The sequence below is a fragment of the Bos javanicus genome, chromosome 23 (assembly GCF_032452875.1).
Source record: "Bos javanicus breed banteng chromosome 23, ARS-OSU_banteng_1.0, whole genome shotgun sequence".
Lineage (NCBI taxonomy): Eukaryota > Metazoa > Chordata > Mammalia > Artiodactyla > Bovidae > Bos > Bos javanicus.
In genome coordinates, this window is record NC_083890.1 from 39760240 (window position 1) to 39783231 (window position 22992).

Below are 22992 nucleotides of genomic sequence, written 5' to 3' on the forward strand. Positions count from 1 at the left end.
AACACAGAGTGTTCTCGACCTGAAAAAAGGTTCTGTGGTACAAAAACAAAGACACCACCCACTTAGAAACCACTGAATTAAACAAAGGAAAAGAGGTTGCTAAAATGCAGGACTTCTCAGAGCCTTTAAAATGCTCTTATTTAACCCGAAACATAGACTCATATATCATACTTTACAAACTTATTTGGCCAAAGAATTTCTTTCCTTGTTCAACTCTCAGAACTAATGCAGCAGTACCCAGAATTCCATCTGCCATGAATCTATATGCTGGTCAAAGAATGAAATCTGATGTGTACATCCACACACAACTAGAGGAGATACAGAATTCTGCAGAGGTCAAATAAGGTTCCAGGGAGATGGCTAGAGGCAAACTGCTGGGTGGAAAAGCCTGGTCTCCCTCACTCCCAGGCTCCTGGCAGCACGCAGTGCTCGCACAGCGCTTACCTTCTGTGCTGTACACACTGCTCCACTGGTAGTGGTAACTTGCACTTCATCTCCAGAATAGTCAATACTCTGTACCTGCTCAAGAAAAGCAATCATGGAAAACAATGAGGGATGGAACCACACGATCCGGGGTCCTCTCCAATTCTTTGATGATGGGAGTTTACATTTCCAAGGCTATGGGGAACCACTTCCTGGCATTCGAAGAACTAAACAGTTATCACTTCCTTCAGGGAACTCTCAGTCATTAAAATTTATAAACATTATGTCAGAATATGGAAAAATCTTTATAACATCATGTAAGGTGAAATACAGACATATATATGTAATTGCCTCTATAGTTATAACCATGTACAATATGATTTCATAGAAATGTATATCTGAAGGGAAAATTTAAGTGTGAAAAGAACCATGCTGGATCAGGGAGGTGGTGAGCAACCCAAACGCTTGATTATTAATAACAGTGCATCTCAGTCACTATTGTTTCCAACAACAGCAGTGACCTAACCGACAAGGATAATGCAACTGATCACAGTATCAAAAGTACCTGCAGAGACTGGCTGGACATCAAAGCAGGCGCCTGTCTGCCATGTAATCTACAAATCCCAAACTTCACATGCTCCAAACGCCACCAAACCTGAGCCACCCACCGCTGTGGACACTCACGGGAGACCTGAGCCGGATGTCCAGTCCCTCAGCCAGTTTTTCTAAGATGACGGAGTATCCGGGAGTGAGGAGGGTGTGGTCACCGGCGAACTGGGCGAAGAATTCATTGTGGTCCCAGGAGCGAGCAGACACCTGGGAAACACCAGGAGAGGTTGGAAAACAAGATGGTGGAAAACCTGTGGCCTGCACCTAAGGCACGAGAAGAGGAACTCAGGGTGGGGAAAGCCATCCCAGGCAGGAGGACAGAGGGTGAAACAGGAAGGGAGCGGGGGTGATGGACGAGCAGCCGGAGCCAGGTAGATACTGCTGCCAGGGGAAGGAAATTTCTCAGTAATGCACAGGAAAGCTTATTTTAGAACAAAAGGTACATATGATTTGGCCATGGGTCCCACTCCCTGACAAAAAGATGTATTATACATCAACAACACTGGAAAGGGAGAATTCCACGAGAGGAGACCCACATCTGATCAACTCCATATAGAAATATGCCACCTAGATGTCTTCGACATGGAAATTCCATAGAAGTTGAAATGCAGCATGATTTTGGAAAAGTGTTATTCCAATTGCAAAGAATCACTGAATGCAAACATCAGTTGTTGTCCCTCGCCCACCCCTACCAAAGAGGATAATTAAGTTGGGGATCAGCTACAGAACCGTGATTCAACGTGCAGCATATCCAAGTCATATGATCAGAGTTGGTGACATGAATGGAAAAGTGAAAGTTAGTTGTTCAGTTGTGTCCAACTCTTTGCAACGCCAGGCTCTATGTAATTCTCCACAAAAGAACACTGGAGTGGGTAGCCATTTCCTTCTCTAGGGGATCTTCCTGACCTAGGCAATTTTAAATTTATTTTAGCAAGACAAACAGATCCTAAGTGCAAAGATGCTCTATTCTGGCTTCTTAAGAGCAGTGTTTTCAGCTCCCGGTTGCACAGGCACGCCTTGAGGGCCCCCTGAAGAGGACAGTGGACAGACACAAGCCTGTGACCCCTGCCCCTCAGCACAACAGCCTGCCTGTGTTCAGGTTTATAGCGTGAGCATCTTCACAGTCATTATTTGCAGAAATAATGCTTCTTTAAAGGTTCTCCTGCTTTAAAGAATTTGTTTCAAAACCACCATGGGATTTGTATACTCTAAAGCTGTGGTTCTGGGACTTTTAAGTGGCAGACCCATTGATCCCCGTTATCCAGACCATCGCGGGCTCAATATTTCGATATGTAAACACGCACACAGAGAAACAAGCATGTTCCAAGCCCACCTGATGGAGGTTGCTGCCACAGGCATATTCCAGGTTGCTGAGATGGAACTGAAGCACCTGCTCCTCCAGCTCACTGAACTGGATTCCAGACTCTTTGATAAAAGCTTTGTAGATCTCCTCTATCTTTTCTGCAATGGGAATGGAGCAAAGCAGGAAAAAAAAAAAAAAAACCAGTTTGGACATTATGGTCCAATTCCTTATCCTTTGCACTCCACCTCCTTCAACCCGCAAGGCCCCAAACTTTGGAAGAGCTTTCCCAGGTAGTCCCGGGGGAAAGGGTAAATGTCTTGACAAGGTTGGTTTCTCTCAGGAAGGAAAAGCATATCTTAATGGGGCACGAAGCTATGAGGGCCCTATGTCTTCAACCCTGTTTCACTTCTGCTTAGTGGAGAACCAATTTTTTCTTTTGCTTGAAATAAAGGAAAAGTAACCTCCGTATATATAAATACAGAGAGAGAACTCCCATTCCCTTTCCGCTCCTACTGCACCACCTTAAAGTCAAGTTCTTATAACAGCTCACCTCGACCAAAAGATCTATCACAGACTGATGACTGGCTATCATCTCTTGCAAACATTCCAAATATTCCACCATGGACTTTCACAAAGGCAACTCTCTAGCTCAACACCTTTAATTACTGGTTCTCCATTGCCTATGTAATAAATTCCAAAACCCACAGCCAGACAGAGTGAGCACATTTTTAGCCTTTCCAAAGACAGCAAACCCCACCTGCCCACTCACTCAATCTTTTCCTGGTAAATGCCAACCCTGCAACGTCTGCTACTACCATGCTTCTCCTCTGGAATGCCCTCCCCCCGCACCCCGGTCCCATCCATCCTTTATAGACCAGCATCACCTGGTCACTGCCAGCCTCAGGAATCGCTCCCTTGCTTATCAACCCCCAGCACTTATCTATCCCATTCAACTAGAACTTTCAACTACATATACACATCCTTGTGTTATCATTCCGATGACTGTCTTAGATTCCTTTTGAGGGGAGGTGGAGGGGGAAAAGGCTTGTGCCTGACAAATATCTCAGCAAAAATGACTTCTTTATAATGTTCCCAGTGATGACAACCATCCAGCGGAGACACGGCAGACTCAAAGCTTCTATAAGGTATTCTGCACATGCTTGACTAGAAACAGAACTTCATACCAGTTAACTTTTTTTTCGACAACTGAAGGTTCTCATTAACATGTTCCATTCTTTGAGCCACTTTTTTTTTTTGGCAGGGGGTGGCAGCAAGAAAACTGGAGTGGGTTGCCATTCCCTTCTCCAGAATACGTTCCATTCTCACGCTAGACTGCTGTATGGAGACGTCCACGGCATCTTTGTGCTACGCTCTTGTTCCTAGACCTCTGGGTTTTTTCCAGTTTCAGTACCTTCTCATACCAATCCCATCCTTGTCTCCCGCCATGCAGTTTTTGTTTTCCTTTAGGTTTCGTAAAGGTGTGGGAAGCACCAAGATTGCTAAAATAGTACATAAAATTAAAGTAGAAGCAGGCTGAGAGAAGCCTTAATGTGATTTCTACGTAAATAACATTTTAAAGCGTTAGTCCATCTGCTTTGTGAAATTCACTCTAGCTTCTAACTACTTATACTTTTGTCTTTTGAGCTAAGTCTAATAAGGTGAGAGCTCAGACAGCTGAGATACCACTAGGCAGGCTCTAATGTAACCTCATGTAGAGATGGGGGCATTATTACTAAAGCTTTTCAAAAAAATATATCACTATGATAAAACAACTACTTATAGAGTAAATATTGTTGGCCCTTCCGTAATAACTTGTTTTAAGTAAAGCCAAAATAACATTGTTAATTTCTGTAGATGATGACCCTGAAAGAATCGTAAAGAGAACGCCGCCCAGCAACTATCACACAAACACTAACCAAATTCTGAGAACATCCTGCGAGTCTGCCTAGTCGCTGTCTTCCAGAAAATTCAACAACTTGCCACTTGGTCTGGACACTACCACATTTGGCTAAATGATCCCAGTCAACCCCAGGACGTTTCTAAAAATGTTCTGTTATGGTTTGTCTGTCAACACTTTTACTAAGGGCGGTTAGAAAGTGGGTGGGTCTCAGAGGTGAAGTATTGAGGTCATGGCGGGTGGGGTGGGACAAGAGGATTAAAAGAAGAGACAGACAATCCCTGCTGAGAAATTTACCCGGAACAGAGATGGAGCGTATGCCAGAACCCTCACACAGAAACACAAAGCTGAAGCCAATTAACACCCTGACAGTTGAGTTAAAATGCTCACAATGTAAGAGAGTCCAGTATGCTCCCGAGAATTACAAATGAATACATTCAGGTCATGAAATCATAGGTTAAATAAATATCAATTTAAGCAGCAATATAGTAAGATCTCAGCTGGCCCCCTCAGGGAAATGAGCTGTTACTGTTAGGTTTTCTAGGGGGTTGTGGTGAATATGGTCCATTTGGTACCAAAGCCTGAAAGTTTTGGATTAAAATTCTTAAATTATAATACAGAGTCTTGCATTCTTAAACAAAATATATATAAAAAAAAAATCTTAACCTGTCTGAAAAAGGAAAAGAAATCCTGGCACATTGAAACTCTTATCTAGAAAAGTCGTTATATGGTGGCTAGTTATTCACATAGAGCTTATCACATGCTTTCTTAAAAGCAAGCTCTTCTGGGAAATTGAAAATTAAACATTTACGTGATTTTTTTTTAAACATTGGCTATTGTGTGAAGTAAGCTGTATGTGTGCACGCATGCACACACACACATCTAAAGGTCCCTGAAGCAGTTTAGCTCCCCTTTGTGGAATGGCCAGTCCAAAAGGGATGCTCCAAAGGACTATTCTCATTGGGTCCACCCAGGCTTGTGGATGAATGATGCTACCGCTGATCAAGCTTAGGTTAGAATGAGACTCAGATGGAACAATCAGAACACCATTCTCCCCATACCTCCTAAAGGGACATCTTGGAGCTGAGTCTTATCCTTCCTCCACTCAGAGACCACATCCAAGAGAGCATTAAAATGAAAATCCATGCGCTTGTCAATAGTGGGGTCAGTTATTCTTCCACCTTCCTGAATTAAGTCACATCTTTCTCCAAACTTATGCATGCTGATGCCAAGCTTCAAAATAATAAGAATAAGAAGGTGAAAAGTTTTCCCTGGAAAAAATAGGTACAGGTTCTAAGCTGCAATCAGACAGAGCTCTCGGGGAGCAAAGGGTCAGTCAGGATCTCTCAAAAATACAGGTTGATCAGGTCATGACCACAAAGGAAGGCAGTGAAAAACCAGCATGGCACTGGAGAATGGGGGGGCACCAACAACTGCTTCCGGGCCATGCCCTCCACCAAGATTTATCCATGCTTCAGACGCTAGTGCTGCGCACCGCCCCTCCCTGCTCTGACACCCTCTCTCCTCTGTGGGATCTTACGGGAAAGAGCACACAAACGCACAGACACTCATAGAAGTTGAGGCTGAACTGACCGTCAGTCAATAGTTCACAAAAAGCCTTGGTCTTCAAAGAAATCAGGTAGGGTTGCCCAACGAGAGATAGGAAGCCCAGTTAATTCTCAGATAAACAATGAATACTTTTTTTTTTTTTTTTTAAGTATAAATAGGTCCCAAATAGTGCATGCAAAACATTCCATGTGATACTGGGACATACTTATATCAAAAAAATTATTGGTGTTTATCTGAAAGTCAAATTTAAATTGGCATTCTGTATTTTTGTTTGCTTAATCTGGCAACCCTACAGCAATAAGCTAATTAAGTGGCCTGCAAATTAACACACAAATATAATTACAGACTGGGGGGGGGGAGGGGGGATTAAGTTTTCCAGTTCCACCTTCAGAGAAAGGAAGATTGTACTTGTTCTTATTTACTTTTCAGAGGGAATGAGGGGCAACAAATCATTCTGCGTTTATTACATGTTATCTAGAGGCATATTAATACTGCACACAAGCAAACTGAGACCATCTTTTGTTCATCTACAGTACAAATCTTAAAGAAACTCACTTGTTCACACATGAGTGCTACTGGGTTGTTAACACAGCCGTTGACAATCTGGGCTCCTCGTCCCACCGTGACGCCTGTGAAAGACTTATCATCCCATACTCGGCCTCCGATTCTGTCTTTGGCCTCCAGGACAGTCACCTAAAAAGACAGACAATCGGAGAAGCTGAAGAAGATGGAACAGTCATCCCAAATGCAGTACAAAGGTAAAGTGACACAGTAAGACGAATTTTGCATCTAGGTAATATATTACCATATTATTAGAACAACGACTTTAGAAAGAGGGCAGTGTGTCAAGGATCCAGCAATTCCATTCCTGGGCGTCTCTCTGGACAAAATTATAATTCAAAAAGATACACGCATCCCCATGTCCATAGCAGCACCATTCACAACAGCCAAGATGTGGAAACAGCCCAAGTGGCCATCGACAGATGAATGGAAAAAGAAGATGCGGTGTGTGTATATGTACACACACACACACACACTGGAATACTATTCAGCCGCAAAAAAAGAGCAAAATAATGCCATTCGCACCAGCATGGATGGACCTAGAGATGATCATACTAAGTGAAGTAAGTCAGAAAGAGAAAGACAAATACCATATGACATCACTTATATGTAGGATCTATGACACGAATGAACGTATTGGCAAAACAGACGAAAAAAAATCACATGTGATTCTAAGCACGACCCCGTGGGCTTGGCCAGCACAGACTGGTCCCACAGCCAGACTACTTTATCTCCTCCAAACTTCTGATGCTGGAGGCAGGGGAGCTGCTCTCAGGTGGATAGCCCTGTGCCTCAGACAGTGACCCTGCCCTTGGTTGTAGAAGCTGAAAATGGGAAGCCTCTTCAGTCCTTTCGCTTCTGGAGCCCTAGGAGCACTCCTTCTGATGGCTCCAGGAGGCTCCCCGAGCTAAGCATCTCTGAGGTTACTCAGAGGAATCTATTTCCTAACCAGGAGGGGTGTTTCCCCAGAGAAAGGGGAGAACAATAGAGGTCTCTTGAATATTCTTCTTCCTCGGACCTAAACTCCTCATTTCCTCCAACTAGAAAGGCTACAACTCGTGACTCTCCACCTTCTTTCTGACTTCAGATGAACCCAGAACCATCCATCTAGTTTCTTTTTTCATTTATAAGAGGAAGGCTGAATGCTAAAGTCCTCCCCTGACTTTGGCTAGAAATAACTTTTTTTTTAATCGAGATATAGTTGACTTACAATGCTTCTGGTGTACCACAAAGTGATTCAGTTACATATATAAATATATATGTATACATACAGTTTTTTTCAGGAATAACTTTCCCTGTAACATAATGTGAATTTCCCAAGCAAAAAACAAGAAACCTTGGTCCTAATATCTATTGCTGAAATATACATATGGCCAATTAAAATACCTCACTGCTTAATACCTCTTAGACAATATTTTGAAATGCAAACACACTTCCTATAAACTCAACTCAGATTCTCCCGTTTTTGTCAGTAGTATATATAGAATCCAAGATGTAGATCTTGCATTCCACCAAAAGGAAAACCTCTGAGGCATAACCACTGAAAACTTTCTCATTTCTGAAACTCCGCCAGCACAGAAGATGCTGTGAAAAATGTTGATTCTTTTAGCCACACAGAGCACAGCGAAAAACTAATTCAATTCTACCAAATTGATTTTCACGTTTGGTTTAATGGAAAACCAAAGTCCTTGCAAAACAAGTTTTTAAAAAATGGAGAAATGAGTCAGACCTAGGAAGTCCCAGAAATCTGGGAAACTTGAATGAATCTAATGGAAATTAGATACTGAATTGCACAATTTTTTTGTAATCGACTCTATTTCGGCTAATTTTTAACAAGTAGAATAAGGCAACACACTAGATAAAAAGAAATAATATAGCTAGCTAGTGGGAAGCTGCTATTTAACACAAGGAGCCCAGTTAGGTTTGTTGTGATGACCTAGGGATCGGGGGGAACAGAGGTCAAGAGGGAGGGAATATATATGTATAATTATGGCTCATACTCATCATTGTATGGCAGAAACCAACACACACACAAAATAAAGGATTTCTAAAATTAATAAAATGCATTTTGATATGAAAATTAAAAAAAGAGTATCTTTCCTTGGGGTAGAAGGCTACTCCAAATATGGTAGTTTAGTTGCTAAGTCATGTCCGATTCTTGCGACCCCGTGGACCATATAATATATGCAGCATTCTTTGCTAAAATCAGGAACTAGTTTCCAAGTCTTAGAAAATTTGGACCAAAGGAGCAGTTAACCATCTGTTTTCGCCTCCATGTCCCCCAAGTCTTACCTTAATTCCAAAGTTATGCAGTTGCCTAGCAGCTGCTAATCCGGCTGGACCAGCCCCAATAATGATGACTGATTTCTTTACGAAAAGAAAAAAAGAAACAAAAATCCAATTAGAGCAATGAAAAAAATGTACTAGAAGGAGCCAACTGCCAAGCAACGTTAGTTCATCTGCATTTCTTTGCTGTCCCGTTTGTAGAAAGTTATTTCCCTAAAGAACACATCAGTACTTGTCCTAAGCCATCCACCCCTTCCTCTTTTCTACCGTCGAGGGGAACAGCGGTTTATATTCTTTTCCCTGAAGAAACGCACAATCTACAAAAGTCTCGCTAAAGCTTTTACAGCGATAATGTGAGTTTTACTTGTATTATTAACGTACGATCATGTATCATGACCGTCGGTAGCAGCACTGCTAGGGTTACGGTCACCTACATTGTGGTAATCTTTAGGCAGAAGATGCTGGTCAGGGCCAACGCTGAGAACTCCTGTGTTGATGAGACCTTTCCTTGTCATAAAATAAAGTATCCTCTCCACCTCCTGAACGCATCGAATGCGCACGAGACCCCGGACGATGATGTGAGGAATACATTTCTGAGGAGTAAGAGCTTCCTGTGTTTGGAAATAAAACCAGATTGTTAAACTAACTAACCGAAAACAAGTCTTGGTTCCTCAAAAAGGGAAAACACAGGATGACCATATGACACAACAATTCTATTCCTATGTATGAAAGAGCTCAATGCATGAATTCTATTCCTATGTATGAAAGAGCTCAATGCACGGCAGCAGTATTCGAAGTGCCAAAAGGTGGGAATGATCCAAGCGTCCATCAGTGGGTGACGGTATAAAGCAAAAGGTGGTCTATCCATACACGGAATATGATTTGGTCATAAAAAGAAACAGAGTACTGACGTACGCTACAACAGGGAAGAACCTTGAAAATGTCATGCTAAGTAAAGAAGCTGGTTACAAAAGCCACGTGTTATAGGATTCCATTTATGTGAAGCACCCAGAATAGGCAGATTTTATAGAGACAGGAAGTAGGCAGTGCTGTGCTTAGTCACTCAGTCATGTCCAACTCTGTGCGACCCCATGGACTGTAGCCTGCCAGGCTCCTGTGTCCATGGGATTCTCCAGGCAAGAGTACTAGAGTAGGTTTCCATGCCCTCCTCCACGGGATCTTCCCAACCCAGGGATCGAACCCAGGTCTCCCACATTGCACGCACACTCAACCATCTGAGCTATCAGGGAAGCCCAAGAACACTGGAGTGGGTAGCTTATCCCTTCTCCAGGGGAACTTCCTGACTTAGAAATTGAACCAGGGTCTCCTGCATCACAGGCAGATTCTTTACCAGCTGAGCTACCAGGGAGGCCCAGAAAGTAGGCTAGGGTTGCCAGAAGCTGGGGGAAGAAAGGAGTGGGGAGTCACTGTTTAACGGGTGTGGGGTTTCCTCTTAGAGTAATGAAAAAGTTCTGGAACTGCACAGAACTGATGGTTATACAACACTGTGTATGTACTTAATGCCACTGAATTGTACATTTTACAATGATTAAAATGGTAAAAATGATAAATGTCAACCTGCACGTTTTGTATGGTGTGTTAGTGCTCAGTTGTGTCCGACTCTTTGTGACCCCATGAACTGTAGCCCACCAGGCTCCTCTGTCCATGGAATTCGCCAGGCAAGAATACTGGAGTGGATTGCCACTCTCTTCTCCAGGGGATCTTCCCAACCCAGGGATCGAACCCTGGTCTCCTAAACTGCAGGCAGATTCTTTACCATCTGAGCTACCAAAAAAAAAAAACCTCCCAGGGTAACTGGAATCTACCATTTATCACTAAGTCATAGTAAGACCAAAGGGAGGTCTGCCTGGTGAAGGAAGAAAGAAAGGAACAAGAAGCACATGGCAATCTCTGTTTTATCACCTAGGTTTCCCCTTGCAGAGAATGACCGATATGGGGAGTGTGGGTGCAGAGCACACCACAGATATATTCCTGACTCAAAAAATCACACAACAAAGGCCGTTATAGAAACCCAGGCTGCTGCTGGCCCTGGGATCTGAAAAGGCTGTGTTCTCATCACTGATAGGAGAAGGCAATGGCACCCCACTCCAGTACTCTTGCCTGGAAAATCCCATGGGCGGAGGAGCCTGGTGGGCTGCAATCCGTGGGGTTGCAAAGAGTCAGACCCGACTGAGTGACTTCACTTTCACTTTTCACTTTCATACATTGGAGAAGGAAATGGCAACCCACTCCAGTGTTCTTGCCTGGAGAATCCCAGGGACAGGGGAGCCTGGTGGGCTGCTGTCTATGCAGTCGCACAGAGTCGGACACGACTGAAGTGACTTAGCAGCATCACTGATAAGATGTAGGAGGAACGGACTTAGGAACTTTTCAGGAAAAAAAAAAAACACAAAAAAAAAGACCCTGACTTTGTTTACTCCAGAAGCTTTGGTAAGGGTTGGTTCATCTCAAAGATTCAAGAATAAGGTGGCCTCCTCACAGGGTCGTGAAGTCAGAACAGGTTTGGGCCATGGGGCGCAGCAGGGAGGTGCCCACTCTGGCCTTTCTTCTACTTGTCCCCAACCCCCAGCTCCAAGAGAACCTGATCAAACACAGGAAGATGACTACAGGCTCAAAATACGAAAGAAATAACATGTACAACATTGGCTTGGATTGCTGCAGAAGATTAAAAAATGTGTTTGTATTCATGACTTAAAAAATAAATATTTAGTCTGACTCTTTGTTTTTCTGACTCCTTAAAAGCAACCATATTTGAGTTTTCCCACTAGAGTATTAAATAGATACATCTTATGATCTTATTACAAATTAAAATAGATCCACACTGGTAAGTGGAGGACTTTTTAAATCAGAGTCTTTCACAGTGTAAGTCCAATTTCAAAGTCAACTAAAAAGAAATGTCAAGAAAAATGAACCCAAGGCTGTTTCTGAAAAGTGCATCTTCCTTCACAGCTTATTTACAGGAAAATTCTGACCACAGTTTTGTTTAGTTCAGCAAATGTTTGCTACTTAGTTTAATACCTACTTTAAGGCTGCTGGAGAGGAAATGCGCAGCCCACTTACCTGGGTGTAATTCATATCAACTGCATTTACAGCTGTAACTTAATCAAATCATCTAGGGCTGGGGTCTAATTCAATGAAATACCAGGGCAGACCCAGAGTATCTTTCTTTAACCAAGACTGGCAGTCTGGCAAAATGTTCTACATTCAGCAGTCACTCAAATAATTGCAGAAGAAATTAATAAATTGGAAAAATATGAGGGTCAGGGAAGACTTTGCTTAAAAAAATTATAGTCCCCCCACCCGGTCCATCCCCCAATTTACCTTCATCCCTTTCAAGGTAAGTGCTGTTTGAAGCCCCTAACATTCATTCAGTCCCAGAAAAGCACCAATCACTGGTTTCAGATGCTTGAGGATAACAAACTGAGGAAGAATTCCTGTCCTCCGGGGGATTTATGATTCAATCTTTAATGTTTTATTCTTTTTTCTCCCGGCATTGTCATCGGAACTCCTTGACCCAACTTTGCACTGTACACTCACTCACTAGAGTCGAGAATTCTGGTGACACGTGGTCTAACGCAGTGGTTTTCAGGTGGTGAGACTTTGCCCCGTTTGGCAATATCTGGAGACATTTTTGGCTATCACACCGGGTTGGGGGGGATGGTGGTTGCTATGGCATCTAGTGGGTACAGGCCAGGGATGCTGCCTAAACTCGCTACAATGCACAGGACAGCCCCCACCCAAACGTGTGGTGGAGACACACAGATCTAAAGATCAAGCCACCCCTCTAAGAGAAGTCTGTGTCCACGTGCTGCTGGCCAACCTGCCCCCCACTCACCTTGCAGTTAGTGAACCACAGGGCGAGGACGAGATTCCTCAGAGCCAGGTACATGGTGGGGTCCCTCGAATACTCCGGGAACTCGTACAGCTCATCCAGCTCCATCACGTCTGGCCTCACACACAAGGCTTTGCCGCACTCGTTGGGTTGGTAGAAAGGCTGGAAGTACCGGTTCATGCCTGGAACTGAGGGAGAAGCAAAGGAGTAAATCTCCCAGGCTGTAAATTCCAAATCTGGGTAAGCGTTAGTCACTCAGTGGTGTACGACTCTTAGCGACCCCATGGACTATCGCCCGCCAGGTTCCTCGGTCCATCGGATTCTCCAGGCATGAATACTGAAGTGGGCTGCCATTTCGTTCTCCAAGGGATCTTCCCGACCCAGGGATCGAACCTGGGTCTCCTCATTGCAGGCAGATTCTTTACTGTCTGGGCCACCAGGGAAACCCAGGGTAAGCTGAAGAGCAGAAACAAAACCAAACCAGAAAGAAGGGCCTAGACAAGATTCCTGGTCTGTCCTACGTAAATGCCTCCACTTCCTCTGTCCAATTAGACCTGCTAGGGGGAAATTAAAAAATATTTCCCCATTCTTTCTTCACAAATTCAATTTCTGTGGCACAGAAATTTTTTTTTTAATTTTTGTTAAAAACATGTGCTATAAAATCTGCCATCTTAATCATGTTTGAGTGTTACATATTCACATTGTTTCTCAATAGATTTCCAGAATGTCTTCATCTTGCAATCTGTGATGTTAGAGAAGACTCTTGAGAGTTCCCTTGGACTGCAAGGAGATCCAACCAATCAATCCTAAAGGAAATCAACCCTGAATATTCATTGGAAGGACTGATGCTGAAACTGAAGCGCCAATACATTGGCCACCTGATATGAAGAGCCGACTCACTGGAAAAGACCCTGATGCTGGGAAAGATTGAAGGCAGGAGGAGAAGGGGGCAACAGAGGATAAGATGGTCAGAAGGCATTATTGACTCAATGGACATGAGATTTAGCAAGGTCTAGGAGATAGTGAACGACAGGGAAGCCTGGTGTGCTACAGGCCACAGGGTTGCAAAGAGTTGGACATGACTTGGCAACTGAACAACAACTTCATTTTGCAAACCTGAAATTCCAAACCCAACCGAATGCCAAATCCCCATGGAAATATATCTTAAAAGAAACTATTACTGGAGTTTTTTTAATTAGAAGACTGCTGCTGCTGCTGCTGCTGCTGCTGCTGCTAAGTCGCTTCAATCACACCGACTCTGTGACCATAGACAGCAGCCCACCAGGCTCCCCCGTCCTGGGATTCTCCAGGCAAGAACACTGGAGTGGGTTGCCATTTCCTTCTCCAGTGCAGGAAAGTGAAAAGTGAAAAGTGAAAGGGAAGTCGCTCAGTCGTGTCCAACTATTTGCGACCCAATGGACTGCAGCCCACCAGGCTCCTCTGTCCATGGGATTTTTCAGGCAAGAGTGCTGGAATGGGGTGCCATTGCCTTCTCCGAATTAGAAAACTAACCCCTGATAATCCTTGAGTGGTGTTAAACTCAATCTAACCTACATTCTGTTTCTAGGAAAGAAAGAAAAAAAGCCCAAAAAATGCACTGAAAAGGCTGTTTTTCTTACCTGCTTTTCAAGAACATTGTCCCATGTCATTAAATATGACTTCCATGGGCATACAATGCTATCTTATTTATTATCTACTCCCCTATTTCTGGGCATTTGATTTTATCCAATTATTTTACTACTATAAACAACGCCACACATCTTTGGACTTACTTTTGATAATCTTTGATAATTTAGGATAAATTCCTACATCCAAAGAGGATCTATTATAAGGTTTTTGATTCACACTGCCAAACTGCCCTTCATATGTGTACATACCGACTAATTAGCGTCTTAGGGCCTGTTTCATTACACCTGCGGTAACACTGGGATTTATCACTTCAGTTGTGATTTTGACCACATCCACATTTTTAGAGGGTCCAGTGCTACTAGTTAAAGTAAAAGCCCACAATGTCAAAATCTACTTGCACCAAAGATGAAGTCTGTTAGTCTGCAATGGCATCCCCTCCAGTACTCCTGCCCGGAAAATCCCATGGACGGAGGAGCCTGGAAGGCTGCGGTCCATGGGGTCGCTGAGGGTCGGACACGACTGAGCGACTTCACTTTCACTTTTCCCTTTCCTGCACTGGAGAAGGAAATGGCAACCCACTCCAGTGTTCTTGCCTGGAGAATCCCAGGGATGGGGGAGTCTGGCGGGCTGCCATCTATGGGGTCACACAGAGTCGGACACGACTGAAGTGACTTAGCAGCAGCAGCAGCAGTGTGCAGGAGGCGATCTAGAATTCTCGCTTGTACACAGAGAATTCTGATGGAGAATTTTGTAAATCCCCTGAAAGTAAACAGTCATCAGTCTGCTTGCCTTGACCTGAAGTTTTTTCAAGAGTGGGTCATTTGACTACAATTATCAATGGCATAATTAGAAGCAGAATGACTCAAAGAGAAAAAAGAAGAGTGGCTTGAGTCAAAACTTTCTTCCGGCGTGTCAGAGTAGGCACGATCGTCAAATTACGCAGCTATCCAACTTTCGAAGAAATGCTCATTAAACTCCGTAGGTACGATTCCTAGACAAGTGTTACAGGCCTTCCCAATGATTAAGGGAAAAATGAACAAATGTATATAAATAATACGAGTGATCCACAGTAAAACCAGATTCATGAAATAATGAGGTGCTTTGTACTAAGTGAACACATTTAAAACAACCAAACAAAGAAACCATCTTTTCCATTCTGCTCACCCACACATTTCCAGGGCAAGGTAGGGGAGGGAAGGCAGGGAGGGCCAGGCCCAGCTCTCACCCAGCACAGAGGGGACCGCCTTGGGGTGCTCCAGCTTCCCGGGGCTGGCGTCGCTGGTCACGCGGTGTGTGCTGGTGCAGGACGGACTCATGCCCACACAGTCTGGGTAGTAGGCCGAGAGCAGGGGTGCGGCCACGCTGTCTTTCAGCAAAGGAGGTAAGATGAGCATGGAGTACCACCAGTGGTTGGGCACTTCTGACACTCTCTGCAAGGGGGAGAGCAAGACAGAGAGGGACGATGGCGGACAAGAAATGGACTTGCAGAGCCCACCAAGGACAGAGGGTTCTTGCCATGTCACTCATCCTCATTCATCCCCAACCCTTCTCCTTTGCCTTCGCCCACTCCTCAGGCCTAGGCCAGAGTCCTACACGGGCAGATTCAGAAACCAAGACCCCTGAGGAGACCTGGAGAGAAGGTTTCTTAGGCCAAGTTCCTTCAGATCTCAGCAAAAGGTCTCTCTTTCCCCCAGCAAAAAACGCCAACACCAGTTAAGTCTTTTTTTTTTTTTTTTCTGGCTGCGTCCTGTGGCATGAGGGACCCTAGTGCCTTGACCAGGAAAAAGCGTGCCCCCTGCGTTGGGAGTACAGAGCCTCAGCCACTGGACCACCAGGGATGTCCCAACACCAGATAAGTCTTAATGGTGCCTCCACTGACTCTCCTGGAAGCCTAGGTTTGTTTAAGTCTGACACGAGGAACTTCCTTCTGTTCAGGAATCATTTATCACCTGGTCCTTCCCCCTTTTAGGATTCAAAGATAATGGAAACTGCAAAATTCAGCAAAAAAAAAATTCTCTGAAGTAGCAGTCAAATATTACTGCTTTTTGCCAGAGGTTACTAGAAATTTTTTTCAGAGGGAAAAGTACATGACAATCAGCAAAATCAGATGCTCCATGTAGACTGAAGAAACTATTTTTGGTCTTAAAATACGTGATCATATTCAAGATTTTGAGTTAACATATGGAGTCGTTCGATCAAAGCAGCCTGGTGATGACGGCTGTGATAAAAATAAAATTTACCTGCTTCTTAAGCAACACTGCCGAAATCCTATACTAGGCAGACTTCGCTAAACATGATCTTGAATGTATGCTCCAGGAATTCTAGGAATCTAATAGAGGAGAATCCTGGGCTCAGGAACCCTCTGATGTTAGTTCTCCAGTCTCCAAGCAAATGCCACCTGCCATCAAGCTGTGGTTTGTCAATTAAAAATGCATTATTTGCCCTTCAGAGTCCAAATCTCAGGCAAGCATTTTCTCAGCTTACTACAAGCCCCAACATCCCTCATAAATTATTCCCAGCTGCTTCACCCAGTTTTTTTTTCTTTTTTTGATGCAGACCTTTTTTTTTAACTTATTAAATCTGCTACAATATTGCTTCTGTTATATACCTTTTGTTTTTTTCGGCCATGAGGCATGTGAGATCTCAGCTCCCCGACCAGGAATCGAAACCCCACCTCCTGCACTGGAAGGCAAAGTCTTAACCACTGGACCACCAGGAAAGTCCCTCACACGTTCATTTTACTTGCCTGGCCCCCTGATGGCTTTTCAGTTTGCAATCTTTGTCCTCAAGGCTTGTTTTAGTTTTGGCTACCCTTGACCAGCTTGGGCTGGACCAAAAAGAAGGAAAGTTCCATTTCATAAACCTGCCCCAGACTCTTTCTCAACTGAAGACAAAAATAAGTAACTGGCATATGAACATCCAGGGACAACTCTTCGGAACTTTTTAAGGTTCTTATATCCCAAGAATATGGCCCCTGTCCTAAAGTTCAGATTCCTTGAGAGCACAATGGTCTGAATAGTAGGGGAGATATTCATAAAGTAATTTTTTAAACTGTATTTAAAGTCTTTTTTCCCTTTCTTTCTATAATGTCATCTCGTTTACCCTGAATCCAGAAATTATTTGGGCCACTGCTTTACTGTAGAAATGCTTGAGGGTACAGCTATTTTTTTTTTAATGTGGGTATATGTGTGTGTAAGCTATTTATTTATTCTTTTTAATATGTGTGTCTCATGCAGCCCTTTATGTAACAGAACAGACCTGCCACGTGTCATTTCGCCCTCTGCCTTAACATCAATCACATTCCCTGAGTTTCACATCTAGAAAAACTACAAACTAACAATCCTGAATCACTGTCATGCAGAATAACTCAGAAACCCATAATTAAAAAAAAAAATCATCTTCTGAAATAGCCATAGGATCTGGCTTATGTGGCAAAATCAGTCAGCTCAGGGAGCAAAGTTTCCTAAGACAAGCGACACGTGGCCAGGCTTTGCCAGCTGCTGCCCCTTCCACATCTGGGCAGAGACGGGACAAAGCAGTTACAATGAGGTCAGAATAACACGAGAACCCTCTCACAGCTGAATCTACGCCAAGACCATCAAATCATGGGCCTCTTGTTCGTTTCCTGGAACGATTCAAGTGGCAAGAAGGTCATAAAGTCCCCCTTGGAAAACAAGTATAACAAGTCTGATCCTTGTAGGAAGGCACGGTGTCAGTTTCTGCCTTTTTATTTCCTTTAAACATAAAGCGATAAAATTTGAGTGTGTTTTTTTTTTTTCAAGTTGGGTGAGGATCACTCACAACACCATTCCTGCTAGCATTTTCATCACATAGTTATCACGGGAGATTAAAAAGCCTTTGATCAGCAACCAAATAAAGACACTCATAACACTGTTACTGTGTTTCACTTATCGTACTTATTGCTGAAAGTGTAACGCTGGCTAATCTGAAACATGCAGAAATACTCACTAGATCCTCTGGGAGGGAACAATGGTCTGAGGTCTCAGGCTGCAAAACAAGACAAAAAATATTAATCAGGTTTAATTATAAAATACAGTCTTTTTTTCTTTTAAAGAGCCTTGATGTGGACCATTTTTAAAGCCTTTATTGAATGTGTTATCCTATTGCTTCTGGGTTTTTTGGCCCCAAGGCATGTGGGACGTTAGATCCCTGACCAGCGCTCGAATGTATACCCCCTGCACTGAAGGTGAAGTCTTAACCACTGGACCTCCTGGGAAGTCCCTAAAATACAGTCCTAAGTGTCAGTTTACCTTTAATAAGATATCTCTTTTCATCAATTAGACTGGAAAAGAGAAAGTGTGATAAAACACCCACATGAGTGAGGGTGCGAGGAAGACAGCTCCTCTTGCAACGATGTCCTCGGTGGCAACCTACAACAATGTGTAATAATTCTGGAGAAGAATCTGACAAAATATGAAACCTTTAAATGTGTGATAATTTGGCATTATCTTGTATAACTGAAGATGTACATACTGCGATCGGTTCCACATCCACAAATTCAGTCAGTCTTGGATTAAAAAATACTCAAAAAAATTGCAGAAAGTTCCAAAAAGTAAAATCTGAATTTTCCATGCACCAGCGACTATTTATATAGAATTTACATTATATGAAGTATTAAAAGTAACCTAAAGATGAACTAAAGTATATGAGAGGATGTGTGTAGGTTATATGCAATACGATGCCATGTTATACAAAGGACTTCAGCATCTTCAGATTTTGATACCTGCAGGGTCCTGGAATCAAGCCCTGCAGATATGACTGCATTATGCCCAACAGTTCTAGTCTTGCTATATAGACATCTCAGAGACATTGTGGGCTCAGTTTGAGACCAACCATTGCAATAAAGCAAGCGTCACAATAAAAGTGACTCAAAAGAATTTTTTGGTTTCCCAGTGCATATAAAAGTTATGTTTACACTGAAAAGACGCTTACTCCTTGGAAGGAAAGTTATGACCAACCTAGATAGCATATTCCAAAGCAGAGACATTACTTTGCCAACAAAGGTCCGTCTAGTCAAGGCTATGGTTTTTCCTGTGGTCATGTATGGATGTGAGAGTTGGACTGTGAAGACGGCTGAGCACCGAAGAATTGATGTTTTTGAACTGTGGTGTTGGAGAAGACTCTTGAGAGTCCCTTGGACTGCAAGGAGATCCAACCACTCCATTCTGAAGGAGATCAGCCCTGGGATTTCTTTGGAGGGAATGATGCTGAAGCTGAAACTCCAGTACTTTGGCCACCTCATGCAAAGAGTTGACTCATTGGAAAAGACTCTGATGCTGGGAGGGATTGGGGGCAGGAGGAGAAGGGGACGACAGAGGATGAGATGGCTGGATGGCATCACTGACTGGATGGACGTGAGTCTGAGTGAACTCCGGGAGTTGGTGATGGACAGGGAGGCCTGGCATGCTGCGATTCATGGGGTCGCAAAGAGTCGGACACGACTGAGCGACTGAACTGAACTGATAGTCTATTAAGTGTGCAATAGCTTAAAAAAAGAAACCTGCACATACTTTAATTAAAAAATACCTCAGGGACTGCCATGATGGTCCAGTGGTTAAGAATCCGCCTGCCAGTGCAGGGGACGGGGGTTTGATCACTGGTCAGGGAAGATCCCACATGCCTTGGGGCAACTAAGCCAGTGTGCTAAAACTACAGAGTCCAAGTGCCCCAGAGTCCTTGTGCCAAAATGAGGATTCAGCACCGCCAAAAATAAATAAATACATAAAATAAAAATACTTTATTGCTAAAAATGCTAACCATCATCTGACAATGCAGAGTTGTCACAAAGCTTCAATTTGTAAAAATGCATATCTGTAAAGGGCAAAAAAGCGAAGTGCAATAGAACAAGGCATGCCTGTATTTTCTAGAGAGACGCTCATCCACGTGCACCAAGAAAAGGATTAGAAAATTCCTGAAGAAGCATAGTTTGTAAGAGAGAAAAGCTAAGCACAAGCCAGAAGTCCATCAAGAGTAGAAGGCAGAAACAAACTGTACTACAGTCAAACAATGGCACAGCAACGAGAGGAAACTGCAACGCACATTAATTACAGTATGATGCACCTTCCAAATGTAACAGTGAGTTGAAAGAAGCCACACCCAAAAGCATGCATACTGTATTATACCATTTACATAAAGTTCGAAAGGAAGCAACATCCACAGTGCTGTAAGTTGGAAGCGTAAGTAGGGACCTATAGCCATACCACCCTGAAAGCGCCTGTCCTCTCTGATCTCAGAAGCTAAGCAGGGTCGGCCTGGTTAGTATTTGGATGGGGGAGAAGAGGAAGTAAGTAGTTACTCTGGGCAGGGGAAAGGGATGGACTCTCTGAGTGAAAGGTGGTGCAAGGGTGCTTCTTCGAGGCTGGTCAATTTCTTAACTGTTCAATTCAGTTCAGTTGCTCAGTTGTATCCGACTCTTTGTGACCCCATGGACTGCAGCACGCCAGGCTTCCCTGTCCATCACCAACTCCTGGAGCTTGCTCAAACTCATGTCCATCGAGTTGGTGATGCCATCCAACCATCTCATCCTCTGTCATCCCCTTCTCCTCCTGCCTTCAATCTTTCCCAGCATCAGGGTCTTTTCCAGTGAGTCAGTTCTTCACATCAGGTGGCCAAAGTATTGGAAGCATCAGTCCTTGCAATGAATATTCAGGGTTGATTCTTCTCAGATTGACTGGTTTGATTTCCTTGCTGTCCAAGGAACTCTCAGGAGTCTTCTCCAACACCACAGTTCAAAAGTATCAATCCTTTGGCGCTCAGCTTTCTTTACTGGGACCTGGCTAAATGTGGACTCTGAAAATTCACTGAGCTATGGCATTTTGACTTGTGCACTTTCTGTTTGTATATTTCAATTTAAAAAGTTACCTAAATAAACTGAAGACTGGCATACCATATGGTCTGGGAAATCTAGCCCTTGGAATATATTCCAGAGAAACTCTGCACGTGTGCACCAGGAAAACTGGAACAGGAAATGGCAACCCACTCCAATATTCTTGATGGAAAATTCCATGGACAGAGGAGCCTGGTGGGCTACCATCCATGGGGTCACAAAGAGTTGGATACGACTGAGTGACTGAGCACAGCCCAGCACAGCACTAGGAGAGACATGAAAGAACATGACAGCCCCACACTAGAAACAACCCTCACACGCCTATGAACAAGAGAACAGACACGCTATGGTAGATTCACACAATGCAAAATTACACAGCAGGGACAATTAATGACTCAGAGCTGTAGGCATCAACATGGAGGCAACCAAAAAACCTCAGTGTTAAGGAAAAGAAGAAAGCTGCAGAAGAACGCAAACAACAGGGTACAACTTCCAACCGACATAAAATATGCAAAACTTCACATGTTATTTAGGGTTTCATACATATGTATCAACTCAAAAACAAAAAGCAGAGGAATAATAAATACGAAATTGGAAATACTGCTTGCTCTTGCAGGAGAGGCAGAGGAAGATAACCACTGAGGGGCACCCAGGGAGTTACAGAGGCATTGGTCACGCTCTGTTTCTAAAATTGGGGGTGGGGACACGGTGAGTGTTCAACTTCATTCTTTATCCCTTACACACAAATTATAAATCCTCTTGTGGGTCTAAGAATTATTTCAAATTAAAACAGCTTGATAGGACTTCCCTGGTGGCACAGAATATAAGAATCTGCCTGCCAATGCAGGGGACACAGGTTCCATCCCTGAGCTGGGATGATCCCATACGTCTCAGAGCAGCTAAGCCCAGACGCCACGGCTACTGAGTCAGAATTCTAGAGCTCACGAGCCACAACCACTAAGCCCGCAGGCTGGAGCCCGTTAGCCTAAGCCTGTGTCTGCAACAAGAGAAGCCACGGCAGCGCGAGGCCCTCGCACTGCAATGAAGAGTAGCCCCCACTCGCCGCAACTACAGAAAGCCTGTGCACAGCAAGGAAGACCCAGGCCAGCCAAAAACAAAAATACATAAATAAAACTTGCACAGGCACCAAGCTATTCACTACAGCGCAGTCACTGACGATAAACATTTAGATGTCACCTAAATGCCCTTCGATCACGCCGAATTCATCATGATCTATCCATTCAGTGGACTATGTATTACACAGTCTTTCCAGGGAAAGAGATCTCTATGCACTGAGACAGAAGCATCTTCAAGATATATTAAATAACAAACAGTGAGCGCCAAACAGTGTGTGTTGTTTGCTACCATTCTTTTTAATGTTGTTTTACAAATAAACCTTTCCAGACTTTGTCCTTGACAGGAGACCAAGCTGAAAACCAAAGGGCCTCTGAGTCAATAAACACCATTTAAATAAATATTTCAAAAGTTGAGGCTAATAGATGGTAATCAATCAGAATGGAGCTAGAGGGTCTCAAGGGAGGATTTCCTGGGCAGAGGGGATTTAAAAGATATATCATGCTTAGAGGCTATGATCACTCTGAGCTATACTTCTTTAACCTTTAAAAAGTAGTTTAGATACTTGTTTCCAGCGCTTTAAAAAAAATGTGCCTACCATAAATACATAATGAGAGCATAAAGAAAGTTCTAGTAGGATAAATGAGTCATTAAGAGTTGTTATCTATTAGAGTGGGAATAAAAAGATGGTTTAAAGGGGACTTTCATTTTTCATTTACATATTACGCGTGTGCATGTACTTACATATGCACACATATGTTCAATTTACTTTTTTAAACTTGAGATTATATTCATGTAATGCTTATGTAAAATTTAAAACTATAGAAAACAGAACTCCTAAATATTCATACCATTTTTCTCACCAGTTTACTTTGCAAAATCATTCAAATATATTAATAATTATGAGTTACTTCAATAATATTTGGAATTTAAATCCCAGA

The 22992-nt window shown here is 43.2% G+C and overlaps 1 protein-coding gene across 6 annotated transcripts in view; it reads right to left on the minus strand.

Annotated features, from left to right (window-relative positions):
• The window catches only part of KDM1B (lysine demethylase 1B), a 44680-nt gene that overhangs the window by 11882 nt on the left and 9806 nt on the right, over window positions 1-22992 (minus strand). For all 6 annotated transcript variants that reach the window (XM_061398757.1, XM_061398756.1, XM_061398760.1 and 3 more), the window contains 10 exons: window positions 18100-18138; window positions 15356-15560; window positions 12505-12689; window positions 9083-9259; window positions 8655-8729; window positions 6357-6494; window positions 5294-5465; window positions 2366-2493; window positions 1108-1239; window positions 445-519 (listed from right to left, as the gene is read on the minus strand). In XM_061398757.1, the coding sequence (XP_061254741.1) occupies window positions 445-519; window positions 1108-1239; window positions 2366-2493; window positions 5294-5465; window positions 6357-6494; window positions 8655-8729; window positions 9083-9259; window positions 12505-12689; window positions 15356-15560; window positions 18100-18138 (1326 nt within the window). The remainder of the gene's footprint in view (window positions 1-444; window positions 520-1107; window positions 1240-2365; window positions 2494-5293; window positions 5466-6356; window positions 6495-8654; window positions 8730-9082; window positions 9260-12504; window positions 12690-15355; window positions 15561-18099; window positions 18139-22992) is intronic.